General features: G+C 36.2%; 1 protein-coding gene across 8 annotated transcripts in view; it reads left to right on the top strand.

Moving 5' to 3' along the window:
* The window catches only part of ENAH (ENAH actin regulator), a 109,917-nt gene that overhangs the window by 46,892 nt on the left and 47,533 nt on the right, over positions 1–15,492 (top strand). For all 8 annotated transcript variants that reach the window (XM_033099492.1, XM_033099491.1, XM_033099489.1 and 5 more), the window contains exons 2-3: positions 3,607–3,772; positions 9,446–9,623. In XM_033099492.1, the coding sequence (XP_032955383.1) occupies positions 3,607–3,772; positions 9,446–9,623 (344 nt within the window). The remainder of the gene's footprint in view (positions 1–3,606; positions 3,773–9,445; positions 9,624–15,492) is intronic.

Below are 15,492 nucleotides of genomic sequence, written 5' to 3'. Positions count from 1 at the left end.
CAGCGGAAAATCCTCCTAGAGGAAGCAGGAAATTCCTATCAGAAGAGCCTCTGAACTGTTCCCATCTTGTGTACACACAACATATAGGTAGTTCTGTTGTGATTAAGGCCAGTATACCGTAAAGCAGACGCTTATCAGTTTTTCACTGGACCAGGGAGAAATGAAAAAAAATCATAGGGACAATGTAGGGAATTGTATAGAGAGCTAGTTATTACATTTACAGTATATTACGTTATGTTCTTTCTTTTGAGATTTTGAAGTTCCAAAATATCCTTATTTTAATAAGTTATGGTGATCCCTCCCTTACCCCCAATATCCTACCTGGCAAGTCGGCCAAAATATTGTCAACCAATTCTATATTGATTCATCCGGTCTATGTTTGAAGTTTATAGGTCCATGAAATCCCAAACTGGGTACTACTGGTTTATTCTGTGCACACCTGTAATTGGAGTTGGTATATTGAGTGATTTTCTTCTCATCAACAACCAGTTCTCCTACTTTTTCCACACCAAATGGGTGTCCAACAGTTCAATTAAATTCTGAAAGCTATCTGGAGTGAGCACCGACCTCACAGGTTAAGAGGACTCAATCCCACAAGACCGCCCCCACTTCAGATGCCAGCTCTCAGTGGGGTACTTAGGCTTCCCATACTTATGCCTGGCTGACTGCAAATTTATGCCTAGCTGACTACAAATTCAGGGGTTCCCATGACCCCCTTTTGATAATTTGCTGAACGACTCCCAGAACTTAGGAAAGTACTTTACTTACTATTACTGGTTTATTTTAAAGGATACAACTTGGGCATAGCCAGATGGCAGAGCATAGGGCAAGGTATGGGGCAGACACAGAGCTTCCATGCCCTCTCTGGGCGTTGCCACCCAGCCAGCATTTCCATGTGAGCTTGTTTGGGTGTTTTATGGAGGTTTCATTACATAGACATGTTTGATGAACTCATTGGCCCTTGGTGAGTGAACCCAATGTCTGGCCCTTCTTCCCTCCCAGGAGGTGGGGGTAGGGTAGAACTGAAAATTTCAACCTTCTAATCATGGCTTGGTGTTTCTGGCACCCAGCCCCGTCCCAAAGCCTAGAGTCATCTCATTAGCATACCATAGACGCTCTTACAGCTTACGAAATGCCAAACGGTTTGTTTAGGAGCTCTGGGTCAGAACTGTGACAATGACCAGGTGTTTCGTATTATACCACAGGATGTCTGTGTCTAGTAAGGAAAGGTCCTCACGTGTTATGGAAAGGAATGGAAAGACTTGACTTGAATTTGTCACTAAGATCCCCAGCAAACAGTGCCATCTCTTCCTGGCCGGGCCCTGATGTGGCTTCTCTGAGTACCTGATGTCTTCTAGGACCACAGACTTTTTGGGTTTTCCCTGTCTGCACCTTCGCAGCTTGCCATGTCCTCACGTGGCTATTGAGACTTCTCCAACAGCACCTCAGCTCTTACCCATACCTTAGTTTTTCTTCCCTTTAACCTGGGCTCCTCCTGCTGCTGCTTGGCTTTGTTTAGAGTTGGATTTGTAGCCTTAACATCTCATCTTGAAGATTTCTTTTCATCTTCTTTAGAAAACGAATCATCTAATTTTTGCAGTTTGGGTCTTTCTTGGCTACTTTATGTTCATTTGGAGATGCCTTTGTTTCTATGGTTACAGCTTTCCCAGGGAAACTCAAGTGACCAGACATTTATTTGATTGTTGACTAAGTGGTTGTAAATTAAGCACTAGTCAAAGATATTCAGTTAACTATGTGCTTCAATTTGGAACGTTTCCAGCAACAACCCACTCTTCTAGCAACCGGGAAGTAAAAGGTAGAGGGAGAAGTTGGGATATTCAATCTAACTTTCCTGGTTTTAGATTTCCTGTATGTTTTTATTGAAAACTTTTCTTTTTGAGGCATGGAATTACCAAATGTACAAAATAGGGGTTTAACTATTGTTTTAGCTTATGTGATCCCACTGGGACTTTATTGAAGAGACATTATTTCTTGAACCATGAGAATCATAGTGTATGTCCAAAAATACTAACTTTTGAAAACTGGAAAATACTGTTCTTTATTAATTTACAGATTTGTTTATTGAGTTATTTACAGTTAGTAGTAAATTTGTATCTTGGATTGTGTGCTGTAAGAGGCAGTTTGCTTTAGGTTGTTTCATGTAATCTTTCTATAGAGTTATGGAAATGTTGTCACTTAGGTGTTTCTGTTCAACTGCCGTGCTGACAGATGCTCTTTAATCAAGCTTTTAAAAAGAATTCAAGCTTTAGTCATTGGCTTGTTTTTATTTCCAGGACTATTTTACTAAAAAAATTTCAGTGGAGCATGAAAACTTAGACTACCACTTGTTTTATTTCAGTGTTTGTGGTGCTCAAATATGGTTTCAAGTTAGTTTTTGTAAAATTTCTCTAATGGAAAATTATAAACAATTCTCACCCCACTGTTCTGAAGCAACATCATTGCTCAGTCCCGGGACCTCTTTAGGTCCCCATGAGTCAGCTATCATCAAGTCATGTGACAAGTTGAGTAAAATACATATAAACATACACTGTTGAGGGATGGGACAGAAGTGTGGGTAAGAGGGAAGGGCTTGAAATCACTTTTGGTTTCTGAGGGTATTGGGAAAAAACCCACATGATTCACTGTTTAAAATCTTTGAGGCGAAAAGGGGTGGGATGAGCAATGCTTTCATTAAAGGTGGGGTTGGGTGAGCTATTGAGCAGAGTCTCTGTAACTGTGGCTTAAATGTCAGGGAAGTCTTCTGTGTAGAGATTGAGTTATTTTAGTTGGGTCAATAGTCAGCATAGAGTTAATGTACCTGTGTCCTTCTGTTGCTCATTTTTGGTATTTGATTAAAAAAAAAAATGTGGTATGAAATAAAGTAAAATTCAAATCAGCCTTTTTCCCCCTAGTAGGAATATAGGATTTTTGGAAGATGAAACTAGTGTTCATATGAAATAACTTCCCCTCATTTTATTTATTCATGTATCTCAGTCTCACTTGGTAACAAATAATTGAGGTGAAGCTAAGATTTAAAGATATTATCATGGAATTGCTCTTTGCTTTAATATTTATCTGTGAAGGTTAGCATTAAAATCTAGAATGACCTTTCGAAAACATCTCATTTTACTTTTCCATTTTTAAATGAAGAAATTTGAAACATAGGGTGTTATCTTGCCCAAGTGGAATCAAAGACTTAGTCACATAGCCGTTCATTGATGGTTGGTGACAACTCCGTATCTCAAGGGGCAGATAGACCTACTCAGAATTGCTTACAGATCTTGAAGCAAGTCTGATGGTAAAAATATCAGTAAAGAGGGGAATCAGAAACTGCTCCTCGATTTTATAAACGTATGTACATGATTACACAGATGACGGTTAATTTCTACTTGTAGTCGTGTTAGTTTGTTTTTAGTGCACCTTCCCCATTTGTATCCACCCGTAAGGGCAGGAAGCCTGTGTTTTGTTTGGTGTTGTTTCTAGCACCCAGTAAAGCACTAATTGTTGACTGACTGCGAGGTTAGCTAACTCTGATTTATGTGGCTATGTGGGAAACTTAGCATATTTTAAATATCTTAAGTTTGCTTTTTTTTTTTTTTTAAACAGTGAACAGAGTATCTGCCAGGCAAGAGCTGCTGTGATGGTTTATGATGATGCCAATAAAAAGTGGGTGCCAGCTGGTGGCTCAACTGGGTTCAGCAGAGTTCATATATATCACCACACAGGCAACAACACATTCAGAGTGGTGGGCAGGAAAATTCAAGACCATCAGGTAAGGGTCTGTGATTTTTTTTTTTTTTTTTTTTTTTTTTTAAGGAGGACGCAGCTCACAGTGGCCCATACGGGGATCAAACCGGCAGCCTGGTGTTATTGGTGTTATTACTAACACCATACTCTAACCAACTGAGCTAACTGGCCACCCCCGGTGAAATTCTTAAAGTCATCTTGTGTTACAAAAAGACTTGGTACATTCAGTAAAATAAAGGAGTGCTTTTAAACTATAGTTGAAATGGTCTCTCTGGGGAAAACATTGGTAGTACTAACAAACAGTCCTAAAAGTAGCTCAATGGTGGCAAAAAAGAAAATGAATATTTAAAAATAAGTAGCCAGAATCCTGTACAAGTCTGGGAATTTCCATATGAAACACTGAAATTTTTATTAAGAGAAGTAAACACCCCAATAAACTTTAATTAAAAAAAAAGAGAGAGAGAGAGAAGTAAACTATCCTATGTATGGCTTTTAGCTTTTGACAGACAGATGGAGTGTTCTTAAAATATTTGAGAACACTTCTAAATAATTCATGACAGTAAGTTGGAACTCATTATGAAGATTAGAAAATAAGAAAGTACTTAGACCTGAGTGACAAGGTATTACTTATAGAAATCTGTGGGACATCTAAGCTGTCCTTAGATGGACACATCTAAAGGGCATATAATGAACTTAACCCAAAGAGAGCAGAAGGAAATACTAAAAATAAAAGAAGAACTTAAATAAAAATAAGTAGAAATTATTAACACAAAAGCTTGCCCTGCTGAATAGAAAAATCGGCAGAATCAAAGAAAAAAGTTGCAAATAAACAGTATTAGCATTGGAAGAGTATTGCTATTAGTTATAGTAAGGCAATAAATTACTATAAGGTAACATGAACAGCTTTATGCCGATAAATAAGCCATTTTGTAGACAAATATAATTTACCCTAGCTGGTAGAAAGTAGAAAAACATAGTAGACATAAAATATATCAATAGTTAATAATCTATCACCAAATTTTAAAAAATGGAGGGGAGTTCAGAGCATCTATAAACAAAATCTAAAAATCTTCAAAATGCTACCTTTTTTATGCAAACTGTTTTAAAGAATAGTACTTTATGAGGCTAGTATAATTTTGATACCGAAAAACAGAACAGTTCGAGAGAGGAAAATTATAAGCCACTCTCAGTTGTGGACATTGACAGAGATATAGATGTTCAATAAGATATTAGCAGGCCAAATGCAGCAGAGTACATGAAAAAAAAAGATCACCTCTGACCAAATGGGGTTTATCTCTTTTTATCTCAGTAATGTAAGGATAGTCTAACATTAGATAACCTAGTAATGTAGTTTATCAGGAGAAAACTACAAGAAACAAGAAATTCAGGAAAAGCATTTGATCAAAGTAAAATCTGTACATAAAATTTTCAGCATGTTTGGCATAAAATTTTTCTGAAGTTGATAAGGATGAGTAATATAAACGTACAGCGGACATCTTACAGGACAGTATGATGTTGGGAGGATATCCATCAAACTCAGGAATAAGTGGAGGATTTCAGCTTTAACCACTTTCATTTAGCATTGTAGAGGAGGTGACCTAGTGATATGAAGACAAAGAAACTATAAGGATTGAAAAGAAAGAAATATACCTGATTTTATTCACTCATGATGTAGTTGTCTACATAAAAATCCCAAAAATATCTGCAGATAAAATAATAGAACTAATAAGATTGTTCAGCAAGGTTGCTGGATACAAGATCAGTACATAAAAGCCAGTGGCATTTTTGTATAACTAGCAATAAACAATTAGAAAATATAATTTTATAAAGATACCACTTTAACAAAAACGATAATGTACCTACAGATATATCTAATAAAAAAATTGGTTTCCTCTTGTTCCAGAGTACCTTGCTACATTTCTTAATGATTTTAAGTCTTTTCTAAATGGAAACATGTTATTATAATTTATTAAATAACATTTAATCTTTTTGTAGTAAAGAGCCATTAAAAAAATCACCCACCATTTATTTGAATGTTTGTTAAGCATGTGAGTGAAGAAGGACAGTGAGTTTTTTCAGTTACGATCTGAAAGAAGAAAGAACTAGAGAAGTAAACCCAGCTTTGGGACCTCTCTTTACTGGAGGCGTGTGTCAGTTTTGAAAGAGGAGACTGAGAAGCTGAGCAGATTTTGGGGAGACTCATGGGACAAGTAGGACAAAAATGGGAAGTGAGAGCCTGCCAGTGAAGGAGTGTTGTCTTGGTATTCCCCCAGGGCATGACTTGGGACCCACAAGCCCCAATTCCCTGGAAGTAGTTTGACTCAGAATTAGTCTGGCCTTTATAGGAACTGAAACCCAGCCTCTAATTTTGGTCACTTTTGTATTAAAGTGATTCGAGATTGTTAGTTTTCTTAGCTGTTTGCCAGAAGCAAATGTAAATTTTCCCTGGAAAAATATAACATCATTGTAGGCCTCAAAATTTCCATATAATGGTCCATACACAATGTCTGGCACTCAATCAATATACCCAGGCATACAGGGAGACAACAGGAATAGTATTAGAACAGATCGACTGGGAATCCAGTTAATAGAGCTATCGGAAATTGACTTTAAAATAGCCATGCTCAGTATATTCAAGGAAATAAAAAATTGAGAATTTCAGCAGAGGATTAGATTCTTGAAAAAAGAACTAAATGGAAATTTTAGAATTAAAAAATAGAATAACTGCTGTTAACTCAGTGATGGGTTTTACAAACTAGAAACAGCTAAAAAGGGTGAGTAAACTGGAATATAGGTCAGAAAAGAGTATTCAGACTGAAGCTAAGATATTCTGAGAGAGAAAAATGTAGGTATATAAAAAGCTTAAAGACATGGACAATACAGTAAAATAGTGTGTAACGTATGTTTAATCAGTCCCAGAGGAGAGGAGAGAATGGGGCAGAAAAATAATCAAAGAGATAATGAACAAGAATTTTCAAAAGTGATGACAAAAACATCAAGTTAGAAATGCTGTAAACTTTAAGTGGGGTAAATACCAAGAAAGCCATATATAAACCCATCATAATAAAAAAATCACTGTAAACAAAATACAGGTGACACTCTTGAGAGCAGTCAGTGAAAACAAGATGATTTTAAAGAAGCAACAACAGTTTGTCAGATGACTTTTCAATAGAAATAACAAGAGCTAGAAGGCAGTGGACTTCAAAGTACTGTAAGAAAATAAATGACTCCTTAAAATTTCACACCTAATAAAAATATCCTTCAAAAATGAAGAAGTAAAGTTGTTTTCAGACTAAGAAAAAAATGGAGAGAATTCATCACCGAGAGATCTGCATTGAGAGAAAAATTTCAAGATCAAAAATGGTCTCAGCAGAAGCTTGAAGAGACAGAAGAATAAAAAGCAAAAGAGCATAAACACTGATCTTAGAAGGCCGTCGACTGTGTATAGTGATAGTGTTTTATGGGGTTTAAAATATACATAGAATTAAAATAACCAATAAAAATAGCAAAGGAGTCCTGAGATGGGCATGGGAAATGGGGGGTGCTATTGGAGATAAAGTATTTGTAAAGTCCTTGTATTGTTGAGGAAAAGGTAAAAATAATAGTTTTTATTTGTCTTTGATAAACTTGAGATGCCTGATGTCATCTCTGGGGCAACCACTAAAACTGAAAAAGTTTAACGAGTAAGCTAATAGAGGGGATAATAATAAAGAAGGTATTATTTAGACCCACATTTATATATAATTTACATTAAATGTAAATGAACACTCCAGTTAAAAATAATAGTTTTTATTTGTCTTTGATAAACTTGAGATGCCTGATGTCATCTCTGGGGCAACCACTAAAATTGAAAAAGTTTAACGAGTAAGCTAATAGAGGGGATAATAATAAAGAAGGTAGATTTAGACCCACATTTATATATAATTTACATTAAATGTAAATGAACACTCCAGTTAAAAGCAGAGACTGGAAGGTTGGATCAATAACACAAAATTGATAATCTGAGTATAAAATTGTCGCCACACATGAAGGACTGAGAATAATCAAAGCATTACTGAAGAACAAAGTAGGTGGACATACTCTGGTGGCTATAAAGACTTAATGTAAAGCCACAATAATAAAGACACTGTAGCACTGGCTCAGAGACAGGCATATTGACAAGTAGAATAGAGCCATTCAGACACTTGAGTTATGGAAAAGGTAACCCTGCAGCACAGTTAATAGGACTGGATCAATTGGACAGCTATATTGGAGCAAAGAGGAAACTTGAAGCTTATTTCACACCACAGGCATAAATCAATTCCAGTTGGATTGGAGATGTGAATACGAAAGTTATGACAATAAAGCTTTTCTAAAATAATCTGGGATAATATTTTCATGACCTTGGGATTGAGAAACATTTCTTAAACAGGTTACAAAAACATTAACTGTGAAGGCAAAGATTGCTAATTTTTATTGAATTTGGAATGAATAAAAGTTAAGAACTCTGTTCATCGAAAGACACCAACCATTAAGAGTGAAAAGACAAGCCACAAAGACGGAGACGATATTTACAACACAGATAACCAACAATAGGATTATATCCAGAATATATAAAAGACAATTACCATGCAATAATAATAAATAAAAAAAAGATGACGACTTGGTAGAAAAATGGGCAAGAGATTTAATTTGAGCAGTTATTCGTAAAAGAAGATATCTACATAGCCATTAAAACTTGAAAAAGTACTGAATCTTCTTAGTAATCAGGAAAATGCAAACTAGAACAAGACTGATATAGTATTCATACCCATCAGAATTGTTAAAGACCAACAATACAGACTGTAATGTTGGATTGAACGTGTAGTTGTGCACGCAGCCTGTTTATATTCTGCTGTGGAAGTGAAAATTGATAGAACTAATTTGGAAAGCTGCTTGGAGTTTTCTACTAAAGTTGAAAACTCTCTATGTATGGCCCGTGACAGTTGCACTCCTGGATATACACCCAACAGAAATGTGTGCGCATGTGTCCAAAAAAAGACATTCGGTAGGATGTTCACAACCTGGCAATTTTTAATATCCTCCAACTGCAAATAATTCAAATGTCCATTAATGGGAGAATGGATAAATAAACGGTTTATAAAATGGAATACCATAGAGCAACGACAAAGAAGAAACCACACCTGCATGGAATAACCACTTTGGACGGGAAAAGGCAGATACATAATGATGTGTACTTATTATGGAACTCCATGTACCTAAAATCTCCAAACCTACAAAATTGATCTATGATGTTAGAAGTCTGGCTAGTACCTTTTGGGAGCTAGGAGAGGTTAAGAAGCAAGCATCGTATTTCTTGATCAGGGTTTTGGCTACATGGGAATGTTCACCGAGATACATGCATATATATTATATACTTGGTGACTTTATAATACTTCAGTAAACATGGCAAAATATATTTAATGAGGGATATAGATTTTCTTTTGTTTAGCTGATTTAGTGTTTTAAGGCCAGACCTTTGTACCCATCAGACAGCTTAACTTCCATCAGACTTATTATTTCTGCAGACTGTACCCTAGATAATTGGTTTTAACCATTTTTTTGCCAACAATGTCCGGAGCAGGTGAGAATGAGTGAATATCTGTCCAGTCAGGGTTTGTTGACTTTGTTGATTTTGCCAGTTAGTACCTCCATTTTATAAAGAATTACTGTCTTTTAGGTCGTGATAAATTGTGCCATTCCTAAAGGGTTGAAGTACAATCAAGCTACACAGACCTTCCACCAATGGCGGGATGCTAGACAGGTGTATGGTCTCAACTTTGGCAGCAAAGAGGATGCCAATGTCTTTGCAAGTGCCATGATGCATGCCTTGGAAGTGTTGAATTCCCAGGAGACAGGTAAGGTGCCCACGGTTGACGTGTTTCCTTGAACTGAAGTGCCATATATACAGCTACAACAAACCTTTTCTGACCCACTTTTAAATCGTGTATGTATTTGAAGTCATTCTTGAATTTCTGTTCTCTACAGAAACATGAACTTTTTTTTGTTGATGATAAACCTGTAGTCTAGAAGGATAATCACATGAGATTGGTTAGTTAGTAATTTTTGAATGCTCTCATTTGAAGTTACTTAGTTACGTTCATCCTGCGTTAGAACCTCAACAAGGATACAGGCCCAGAGAATATGCAATGGATAGAAAGTATGCACCTTTATCATGATTTCAGTTTTAAGGAAGAAACACATGTTTTCTAGAATATGTTTTTAAAGCCACTACTGAGCCCTTGAATTTCAAGTAGGACTAGGTGTCCTTCGTCCTAGTAAATACAAAAGTTGGATTCCAAGTTGTTTCAGGATTTTAGGAGTGCCCTCAGGTGGTGTAAGCTAGGAATTGCATCTCCCCGACACTGCATGGTGGTTTGACACTGCATGTAGAAATAGTTCACTTTAAAAAAACCTAGGATTTAAGTCTGTATATGTGTCAGAGATGAGTTCTGTTTTTGTGTTTGTTTAAAAAATAGAAAAGAAATATACCAATGTATTGCTCTCTTTTTGGGGAGATAGATTTTAGTCAGAAAAGAAATGTCATGTATAAAACAATACAAATGTGATTATGCTTGCCTTTGTTGTATATTTAGTAGTGATCAGAATGACATAAATGGGCTATAAACAATTTATATATTTTAAGAGGAAGAACATATAGTCAAATTAAAATTTGATATTTTGTTGAAGATGTAGAATTTCAAAACTTGTTGTAGATACAATAAATTTCATGTATTTCTTGCCTTATTCTAAAAGGGATTGAAACATCTAGCCCCTGTGTTAGTCTTTTTCAAATACAAATTTCAGAGCAAGAAGTCGTTTTGTAATCTTGCTGGAAACCATGGTATTATGCTTCTAGATGGTTTATATTAGATCTCCTTTGAGGAAGTTAGTATCTCTATAAAGAGTTTGTACATAGCTCTCATAGCTTACCTATTTTGAGAAAATAAACCACTGGAACATCTCCTGGTTTGTCAGTATGTCCAGAAAGGAGCCAAGGAAAGTCTGTATGTATATATTATATGTAGTCTTGGATGTAGATTGTCTGAGTGTACTTGTCTGTTAGGCACCAGTATTTTATTGGCCTTCTGTTGTAGGTATAGAATTGCTTTTCTGTTACCATAGTTTTACCATAGGAAAGAAACTAGAATTATGGTTCTTAATATCTTATTAAATAGGTTGACTACATAATAAAATAATTAAAGGACAAAAGTTTAGACGGTATATGTATGACAATATTTGGCTTCCCCATGTTTGGAACAAACTAGCATTTTAATTTCTAAACCTTCAAAAGAATGACTAAAAGATGTTAGGAACTAAATGTTACTAATTTAAAGTAGTTAAAATTATTGTTGTTCATCTTGTCGTCATTTTTTTTTTTAACCAGTGGTAAGGATTATTTTTATCACTGTGTAGTCATACAGTTGGCTTTCAAAACGCCGATGCTAATTTTTTTCTCCTGATCTTGATCTTTTGAAATTAATGAGTCTTAATTTGGAGAGACTCAATTATATTCTCTGTTGTAAAGTAATTTCCTCATTATAGAAAGTCTGGCAAATGGCAAAAAGCACCTGTCATCTCACTAGCTACACAAGCATTTTGGAAAGGCAAAAAAATGTAATAGATTGTTCCTACATGATTTTGAAACTTTATTCTCTTCTCTGTCACAATCTCCTAATACCATGGCTGATGGAAGAGAGGAAGGTGGAAGAAGATTCATCCTAGCCTTCCATCTTCTTGCGTCATGGCCCAAAGTCATTGGCAAAAAGGCTTTTGGTTCTGTAGCTTTTTCATCAGAAAACACAAAGTATATAAAAAGGTTGACATTTTCTAATAGTCTGACTTATATAGAAAATGACTATTTTCATAAATTACTGCAAATGTGAATTTCTGATTTTTGATGGCATTAACTGGCTTGGAAGTGGAGACACAGGAGGAAGTAGATGCTAAGAATCAAAAGTGTTTTTGGGAAAGGATGTAATTTTTTCAGTCAGTCTCCACCAAAGGGGGCTAGGTACCCCACCCCAGGATTAGTTTGTGGGCCTCCTCCCAGCTACCTAAACAAACATGCCCAATAATATCTGCTCTCATCTTGACATGTCGCCCCCTTCCACAGCTGTTTGCTTTGGGTTCACAGCCAGGTCCTTGCTAAAACCATCCATTGTCCTTCTGCCAAAACCAAGTTGTAAAAACTTAACCTACGTGTCTCCTCCCTAAATAAAAACATACCCAATAAATCTTTGATCAGAAGCAAAAGAAAGGTGAAGCAACCTTTATTCATAAAGGTAAAGCAAGCACAGATAACTAGGCTTTCCCACTACTTAACATTTTACCACTTCTTAAAACCGTTATTCCATATTGACTACTTCAGTTTATTGTTTTATTAGGTGTTAATGTCAATATTATCCACTGGATATTGGTTAATCCTTCTTAGTGATTTTCAGACTTTTTAAAGTCATGGACACCTTTGTTCAAACAAAATCTTTTTCAGAAATTCAGTGCACAAACAGGCAAAAAAAAAAAGGAACTTTCCTATTTAGTCGAGTAGGAGGGTGAAGGGGGGAGCCCATCACCACTGAGGCTGCTTCTCCAGAGCAGGATTTGGAAATTACTAATCTTTTTTTTTTTTTTTCTAACTAAAACCAATAATTACACAATTCTCCCTTCCTCCCTTGCCCTTCAAGTTCTTTAAATCCTCAAACAAATTTTTTAAATTAAGAAGAAAAAAAGCTTTCTTTGGGGCTTGTCATGCTGAACTTTATACAAAGTGCTCTGTATGTGTTTAATATTTCCATTTCTTATGAAAAAAGGTGGGTGGCAGAAATGTTTTCCTTTATTTTGTTTTTAACTTGGTGTGCAATTATCTAATATACTCGAAAGTACAGGAGGTGCTAAATACAGTGAGTTATATTTGGATAAAACACAAATCACATGTTATAACATTTTAGAAAAAGAGTTGAAATAGTGTTCTTTTCTACCAAATGCTACAGTTTATTTCCTTTTTTTGTTGTCTAATGGAAATGGATTCAATTTTAAACAAGTACATTCAAAATGCATTACCCAGACTGATACTTTGGAATTCTGTATTACTTATCAAGTACATTTATACCATGTTTCCCCGAAAATAAGACCTAGCCAGACCACCAGCTCTAATGCGTCTTTTGGAGCAAAAATTAATGTAAGACCCGGTCTTACTTTAATACAGTATAATACCGGGTACAATACAAATACAAATACAAATATAATATCTGGTCTTGTTTTACTATAATATTATACCGAGTATAATATCATGTCATATCATGTCATGTCATATCATATCATACTCGGTCTTATATTAATTTTTGCTCCAGAAGACGCATTAGAGCTGATGGTCTGGCTAGGTCTTATTTTTGGGGAAACATGATAGCAGTTTTGCAGAGAATAGTTATGGATTATATAAACTATAAAGTCAGTCGTTGTAATGATTGGTGGAGGTAAATTTGCACAATCTCTTTCATTTTGAAAAAGGTTTAAGTCATTTGAAAATAGGAAATAACTTTTTAAATTCATTTTTTAAAAGAAAAATCATATCCATAGCCAGTAAGATTATTCTACTGTTTTTCGTTCTACTCAACCAATATTAAATATGCCTTTGTAAGAGGAAAACCTTAAAATACTTTGCTATTAAATAACTAAGACTGCTTTTGCTAGATTTTTTTTTTTTTTAATATCTATTGAAAATGGGAACATAGTCAAAGACATCCTCAGGTTTGAAATTTTCTTTAGATTTTACACATAAAGATAAATATTGACATTCCATTCATTTTTTTCTTACTGATAATTTGGCCTGATACACCATCTACTATGAGCATTTGTATGAATTTTATCTCAGCATTTTTTCATCTTTTTGAGATGCTTTGAAATTAATTGGATTTAAAGAAATCTCAAAAAGTTTCTAGAAATTCTTTTATGTTTGTAGTGACACTTTTATTTTCTAGACTGCCAGTTTTCATGAGTGCAATATTAAGGTTATAGCAAAAAAAACATCACACATGTTTTGAGCATAGGTATGATGCCAGGCGCTGGGAATAATATTAACATGATAAGGTCTGTTCCTTGCCTTCTGGGAGTTCACAGGTGGGCCGGAGCTGCAAGGTTGGCAAAATTAGAACACAGTTTGCGAACTTTCGTGAGTGAAGTGTGCAGAGAGGCCTTTGGAATACCAAAGAAACTTCCAGGCTCAAGGACATTTCTGAAGAGAAGATGATGCCTGAGCTCTATTTTGAAGAATGAGTCGGCATCATGAGTGAGAGAACATTCTGGAAAGGCTTGGAGGCATGAGAGCATGGAGCAATTAGGAAACAATGGATAGGCTATGTAGTGGCTTGGACATGAGAATATATATGGGGGCGGGGTGGGGGGAAGAAAATCCTGACATAAGACTGGAAAGGTTGGGAAGGGCCGTGCATCCTTCCTGAGGAGTACGCTTGTTATGACGCCTGGTACAGAGTCAGTGCAGGGTGCTAAGGAAATGTTTGATGTAATCAGGTTTGTGCTTTGGAATAAATGTAATGGATTGGTGAGCGTGTGGTTACAAACATGGAGATCAGTGTAGGGACAGCGTTGTGATGACATCGGTGAGAAAGATGTGGCCTGAAATGGCAGTATAGAGAGGAAAGAAACAGAGAGAAGAGGATGCGACAAACTTTTTTTTAGTGCCACTCTCCCTGCCACGGCATTGTTCTAGGCCTACTCATGTCCTCACTTAGTCTTTAAAGCAGTTCTAAGGCAGGAATCGTGATCTGTTTATTGGGTACTAGCTGTGTGCCAGGTCCTACGTGGGCACATATATTACTGATAATCTTTGTGACAACCCTGCAATATTGGTAGTATCTTTGTTTTAGCGACGAGATTGGGGCTTACAGGAGGTCACTGGCCTGACTCAAGGGTCCACAGCTAAACAGTGGCGTAACGGGCATTCGTACCAGATCTAGTTCTGTCGTTATCCTTCTCCACTACGTCAGTGAGATGCAATGGACAGGCCAGGAAGGGGAGAATGAGACGTGTCATTTGGCCACTGGTGGAGATGGTACCCAGAGATGGAGACGAAGAGGATGAGGATATTGGTCCGTACATAACAAACTTGATTCTAGGCATATCCCATTCGGGTATTTGTTATTATTTATAATAAACAAATGGCAACATATTTACTTCCATGATTTTTAAGTTCCTGATCACTAGTGTTTGGGAAAGCTGCTTTAGCTTGACCATAACTCGAGTTTAATACTGCGTTTTTCATGAGCGTGGCTTTAGTTTTCTAGTGTGGGACTTAGGATATCTTGTCCTGCTCCAAAGTGGAAATGATTAAACGACTAACAGAGAAATATGTGATTTTTCTGATAAATCTTATAGGAAGTAATTTTAGCCTGAAGTTTGTTGTCAGACAGATACTGTTGTGCCTGCGTCTCACTCTTGTCTCTGTATCGCTGGCAGTGGGGCATCTTACACTGTGTTGTCTGGCACGGGTCTCGCTGGCGACTTCAGTTCTCTTCCTGCTTGTTTTACAATAAGCTTGAAATTTAATTAACGGTACTGCAGTGATCTGAGGATGTCCTCCATGATTACTTCCATGTTTTCCTGCATGAGAATAGTAATTTGTATATAATTACTTTGCTTGTATTCCCGAATTGTAATCATATTTGTTGCCTGTAAATGAGGGAAACGTTTGCTGGATGTGAGTCTGAATTT

Source organism: Rhinolophus ferrumequinum, chromosome 27 (genome assembly GCF_004115265.2).
Source record: "Rhinolophus ferrumequinum isolate MPI-CBG mRhiFer1 chromosome 27, mRhiFer1_v1.p, whole genome shotgun sequence".
In the NCBI taxonomy this organism is placed as follows: domain Eukaryota; kingdom Metazoa; phylum Chordata; class Mammalia; order Chiroptera; family Rhinolophidae; genus Rhinolophus; species Rhinolophus ferrumequinum.
This window is presented reverse-complemented; position numbering and strand designations above follow the sequence as displayed.